The sequence below is a fragment of the Aplysia californica genome, unplaced genomic scaffold, assembly GCF_000002075.1.
Source record: "Aplysia californica isolate F4 #8 unplaced genomic scaffold, AplCal3.0 scaffold00650, whole genome shotgun sequence".
In the NCBI taxonomy this organism is placed as follows: Eukaryota; Metazoa; Mollusca; class Gastropoda; order Aplysiida; family Aplysiidae; genus Aplysia; species Aplysia californica.
This window is the reverse complement of record NW_004797920.1, coordinates 393454-399782: the sequence shown is the minus strand read 5'-3', so window position 1 is coordinate 399782 and position 6329 is coordinate 393454. Positions and strand designations below refer to the sequence as shown.

General features: G+C 39.2%; 1 protein-coding gene across 1 annotated transcript in view; it reads left to right on the top strand.

The window, feature by feature from the left end:
- LOC101859511 (dipeptidyl peptidase 2) overlaps window positions 1–5472 on the top strand; it is a 13599-nt gene extending 8127 nt beyond the window's left edge. The window contains exons 8-12 of the mRNA XM_005108017.3: window positions 204–322; window positions 1008–1164; window positions 2307–2371; window positions 4261–4331; window positions 5086–5472. Coding sequence (XP_005108074.1) covers window positions 204–322; window positions 1008–1164; window positions 2307–2371; window positions 4261–4331; window positions 5086–5173 — 500 coding nt within the window. The 3' untranslated portion in view covers window positions 5174–5472. The remainder of the gene's footprint in view (window positions 1–203; window positions 323–1007; window positions 1165–2306; window positions 2372–4260; window positions 4332–5085) is intronic.
- Window positions 5473–6329: the final 857 nt, after the last annotated feature.

The window sequence follows — 6329 nt, the reverse complement described above, 5'->3', positions numbered from 1 at the left end:
TGGTTTGCTTCTTCTTTCCTATCAGAAATCTATTGTCCTCATCTCCCCTTTTTCTTTTTTATGTTTGTTACTCTCTTGCAACACCTGTAATCTTCTGGCTCTTATATGACCTTTTATGCAGTTGCGAGTGCCGTAAAATCTCTACTAAAACTAAACTATTATTACTATTATTGTTATCATTATCATTATTGTACATTATTCAGGCGTGTACTACAACGTGTCAGCGACCGTGAAGTGTTACGACATCATGGCTGAGTTTGTGGAGTGTGCCGACCCGACGGGCTGTGGCAACGGGCCGGCCGCCAAGGCCTGGGACTACCAGGTGAGTCGGACTGTCAGAGGCAGGCGTTGGTGATTGTGCTGACCAAGTTTGACATGGGTGTCAGTGTCTCCAACTTGTGATTTAGTTTTTTAGTTTTAGAAAGAAGAAAATATATTGAGCTCAACAGAAATTTATTTGTGTCTGAGTTTTTTTATTTAAGTTAGAGTTTTACAACGCTCGCAACTGAAAAAGGTCAAATGAGTGCCAGAAGATTAGAGGTGTTACAAGAGAGTAACAAACTTAAAAAAGAAGAAGGGGGAGATAAGGACGATAGATGTTTGGTAGGAAAGAAGGAGCAAACCACACCAGAGCACCCGCCAACCACTCGCGACTTGTGTTTCATAGAGCGCATAATGTGCTCTGTTCCGCTTCTCATGTCAAGTTGCTGCTTAAACTCAGACATGGTGGGTGGTTGGCAGTTGCTCTGGTGTGGTTTGCTCCTTCTTTCCTATCAAACATCCATCATTCTTATCTCTCGTCCTCCTTTTTTGTGTATGTTACTCTCTTGTGACACCTCTTATCTTCGGCACTTATATGACCTTATTTTTTTGCAAGTGCCGTAAAACTCTTCCCAAAAAAAATTTGATGGTATATTTTTCTAGCTCGAGGTCTGTATTCTGTTGTGCTTGTAATCTCACTGTTTATTTAATAAAGAGGATCTCTCTATTTATTTTTACCATTGCAGGCGTGCACAGATATTATTTTGCCGACAGGCAGCAACAATGTTACAGACATGTTTCCAGTGTTGCCATGGAATCTGGAACTGAGGAAAGACTACTGCAAAAAGACTTTTGGAATTACACCTCGCGTTGACTGGCCTGCCACAGAGTTTCTGGGTTCGAGTAAGTGATGTGTTGATCACCTTTGGGCTGTCTGTTGTTGAAAGTCTAGCAAAGTCGTCATCATCATCATCATCATTGTTGTTGAATGTCTAGCTAAGGCATCATCATTATCATCATCAGCATCATCATCATCATAGTTGAAAGTCTCGCAAAGTCATTTCATCATCATCAGAGACACAAGAATTACCCCTTTCTTGTTTTGGGTGTTTTTTTTTAAGCCTAACAATCTGCATCATGTTGGCATATTTTTACATAATCTACAAATATCTGCACCAAAATCAGGACATGAGACACTTTTTTTTCTGAAAGGTAAAAAAAGTAAATGAATAAAAAATAATAACTCTTGCTTAGAACCTAAGTCAAGGATACTGTGTGCAGAGGAGTGACATATGCACAATCTGTCAGATTCTAGGAAACACTTTAGCCCTGTCAAGAAATCGATTTTGATGATGGGCCATATCTTGTAATGACCAACATTCGTTGTGTTGATTCTTCAGAAGTTTCATTTTTCAGATTTTATGAATTTTTTAAAAAATGTGTCAGTAATTATTGTTTTTTACTCTGACGGAATGATTTCATAGTTGAGATCCTTGGAGTGGGTGGTTGGCAGGTGCTTTTGTGTGGTTTGCTACTTCTTTCCTTTCAAACATCTATCGTCCTGATCTCTCCTCCTTTTTTGTGTTTGTTACTCTCTTGTAACACCTCTAATCTTCGGCACTTATAAGACCTTATTGTGTTGCAAGTGCTGTAAAACTCTTACTAAAACTAAAACTACAAAAACAATTTCAAAGTGTTGTATGGATTCAGTTTTTCAGATATTGTCCTAAACTTCTCAGAGCACAAAACTGTAAGATGATCAATTTTAAATTGTGAGAGGCAGGTTACGTTCTTTGAGTGTAGACGTTTTGTTTTAATAAATTAAATTCAAGGCAGTGTTTCTATGACCCCCGTGAAAGGAGTCAATATGCTAATGTGTGAACGAACTTCTTCACAAAATTTAGAGTGCTTACCAACTTTGAAAGAGCAAAATGAGTGGCTTAGTAAAAAAGATGACGTTTCATTAATTTGCTCATGATACTGATCTGTCATTCATTTATTTTCTGTTTTCTGACTCTGTGAATTGTTGCTTTTTTTTCTTTCAGAAATCAGCTCTTCAAGCAATATCATATTTTCTAATGGAGATCTGGACCCTTGGATGGGAGGAGGGGTAAGAAAACAGTCTGCGGTTTCCTCGTTTGTTAAACTAAGAATTTTAGATGGGTGGTTCGCGGGTGCTCTGGTGTAGTTTGCTTCTTCTCTCCTATCAAACATCTATCGTCCTTATCTCCCCTTCTTCTCGTTTATGTTTGTTACTCTCTTGTAACACCTCTAATCTTCTGGCGCTCATTTGACCTTATGCAGTTGTGATCACTGTAAAACCTCTACTTAAACTAAACAAAAGAATTTTTGGCAAAACTGTTTCATTGTATGCTGAGAATAAAGGCATTAGCCTGTGTAGAGTTATCACTGATTATGTAAAATCAATTTTGGATTCACTGTTCATGGAGTTTAATTGGACTTTTGAGAGTGAGTACCTTTTTATTAAGTGTTTGCTTTATGTGGCAGTGCCCTTTTAAGGCTCGCTACCTCAAAATTACAACGTTTTTTTCTCCTCAGTACCTAGTTTTGATAAATTTGACGTCAAAGATTTTGAGTTTCATACCGTGTCAAGCTTTTTCGAATATCTTATTAACGACTCTCAATTACCTCATGATTCTGATAGAGCAGACAGAACATTTGGTGTCTGACCTCATGGTCTGAGTAACTCAAAACGGACAAAAATGTCAGATAAAACTGTAATTCTGAGGTAGCATGCTGTCAACCACATTTGGTATGTATACATGCATGTGTATACAGTCAAACCTGCCCTGACGGCCACCTCTATAAGACGGCCACCTGTACAAACGGCCACTTTCCATTTCCCCCCTTGCGTTTTTTCTATATAATTTAACTATGTAAAACGGACACCTGTCCAACGCGGCCAGCACCACCATAATTTAACACACAACCCCTATCACACTAAGCAATAACACCTGTCTTAGACGGCCGCCTTAGTGACCCCATTACGTTTTGTCATAAATTGTGCATTGGCCCCTGGCGTTGTGGGCGAGCCGTCATAATTCAATCCCCTGTCATTGTTGTTAGGTAGTCCCTCCAACCAATTATGTTGTGTAGGCCCCTCCCATTGTTGACCAATAGCTACCAATTTCAAGCTGCTGGTGAGGTAAGCGTGTGATCCCTCATAATCCATAAGCCCCGCCCAGAACTCAAACACAAATCGTAAGTGAGATGAGTGGTCACTGTTTACCCAGTCTGTAACAAAGTAACAAAGGACGTCAACATGAACTTGTGACAGAAGCATCGCTCGTTCTCCGAGTGGTGGCGACCCATGTGTTTGTTTTAACATGGCACTCGGTCTTCCTTGTCTGATACATTTAGTTTTATTGTCACCCTTGTGCAAAATCAGCAACATAATAAAAATTACAAATGAAATAAAAGAACAACAATGGGGCTACTTTCGATTGGGGTCTCAGATGGGAATAGTTTGTTTTCTTCATCTTGATCAGTCCTGCCTAAGACGGCCACCTGTCTTATACGGTCACTTTTCTCCTTGACAATGGCTGGCCGTCTTATACAGGTTTGACTGTATTTATAATTCATTAAGAAAACTGCATTGACTTTTTGTCCCCTGTGGCTGTTGTATAGACGTGGTTCTATATATATACAGTAAGAAACTTAATGAGAAACTTTGGAAGAACGATGACTGAATATTGCACCCAACAAAGAACTGGAGTGTTGCACTCAGAACTTCCGCTCTTGTTCTAAAAGAGTTTAAATAGTGACTGTCTCACCAATAGACGGACAGATCTATTCCTCCTTTGGCCTTGTGCCACCCATGCACCACAATTTCTGTGGGATCGAGGCAGATTTTTTATATATATTTTTGAGTTCAAACAAGCATACAAATCTGATATACGTACAGGTTCTATTATAGTCATGTTACTACTTAACCAAACCCTGCAGCTTTTTTTTTCCACATGTTGTCTCTGTCTCCAGGTTCTCCAGAATGTCTCTCCAACAGTCATTTCTATACTTGTGAAAGGCGGCGCTCACCATTTGGACCTCAGGTGAGATCGGATAAGATAAGATAACAATATATTGATTGATCTTCACAGAGAGAAATTTGCTGTTGGATGTTGAATTTATACAGGCACGTGCACTCCTCAGAACTCACACGCACACACATGTGCGCGCGTACGCGTACAGACACACGCTCACTAACACACACGCATGCACAAGAACAGAAGAGCACAGAAGCACACGAACAAATAGTCACTATATGAAAAACGAGCATAAAATAGTCAGTCCGATATTCGATCTGCCACCAGGGCTGAGGTATTTTGTATTTGACGGCAGCGCATACAACGAGAAACCTGTTATTGCATTTGAAAAAAGTTGCCAGACTTCGACTTTATATTTACAGACTAAAGCTTTTTTATGCATAGACCTACATATAATTATATATTCTTGCAAGCTTGATGTCTCCTGTTCTCTTTTGAAAGCTTCCTTCATGTACCTCAAACTCAAGTTTGCTGCACGCGAAGGCGAAGGACCTAACCTCCATAACACAGACGTTGATGAAAAGGGCAATACTCATTCTATTGTCAGTTGGTGGTTTGCGGGTGCTCTGGTGTGGTTTGCTCCTTCTTTCCTATCAAACATCTATTATCCTTATCTCCCCTCCTTTTATTTTGTGTTTGTGTCTCACTTGTAACACCTCTAATCTTCGGCACTTATATGACCTTATTGTGTTGCAAGTACCGTAAAACTCTTACTAAACTAAACATACAATTGTACCATATTTTTTTTGGTCTATTCCAGGGCGTCCAATCCTCTTGACCCGCCCGGTGTTATTGCGGCGAGAGAGAAGGAGAGAGGCATTATACGAGGATGGCTCAACCAGTCCTAAGTTCTAGTCTCCTCCCATTCCATTTCCTCTTATTGGACTCTTGATTATTTCTTATACACATGATGGAGGGTTTCAGAATGTTATGAATTGGAAAAATTTGTCATAGATCAGATGTATTTTAGCCATTCAACTTTTTCATATGTGAAGCGTTCTGACAAAATTAAAAGTTACTAGTTAGTTACTTCTCGGATTATCCGTACGCCTTAGGGTCATTTCGTACCCCCAGGGTTGTATTCTTCACATTTTAGAATACTTCTAGTGAGAAGATCTCTTTGAAATGTTCAGTATTTCTCAAAAAATAATTTTGACAAAGTGCTATGCAAAGCAGATTAATGAGTAAATTTCCTCTTTGGAAAGTGGTGGCACAGAGTTCCCCACATCGTATGGATACGATAGTAAAACACGACGTACGGATAGTGTTAAGGAAATGGCGATACATCACGCTCATAGGTGAAGTTTTTACAATTTATAAGCATGAAATAATAAAAGACAGGATATAGGTAAAGAATATATGGCATCAATAGAAAATCTACAAATTTGACCCTAGTGTTGATTTTTGGCCAATATCTCCTTTTGTGGATTTCGAGAAGTAACTCATTTTGTCAGCACACCTCACATATATGATGCCATCAACCTGTTCAAGAAGACCACCCATTGTCAAGGAGAAAAGTGGTTGCCGGTCATCTTAGACATGTGGTCTTCGTGGATGGTGTCATTTTGATAGAAAGGAAAATTGCAAGGGGATGAGTGTGAAGTGATTGTTTGTACAGGTGTAATTCTTGTCCATGTGGATGAACATTTTCTGAAAATTTTGTGACTTTTAACTTTTGAGAAGCAGAATGTCTGGATTCCCAAACATCAGGCTTCAGTCTTACTTTGGCTGGTGTAAATTTAAGCTTTCATCTCTTTCTATGCCCAAAGGTTTCCATTGTTATGCCAGATTAAGAGTGTTGTAAGAGGTTGAATGTAATGTTGGGAGAGGACTGTTGCAGGATAAATTTTTATGAAGAAACGAAGAAAACAGGCTTTTTTCCCAACAAATTGTTCTGCGAGAGCTATTGTTTTTAGATAGCTTTCAAAAGTTTCTCCATCATTAAAATATACGATATATCAGTGATGGATGGCGAGTTAGCACACTTATGGCACCACGTATTAT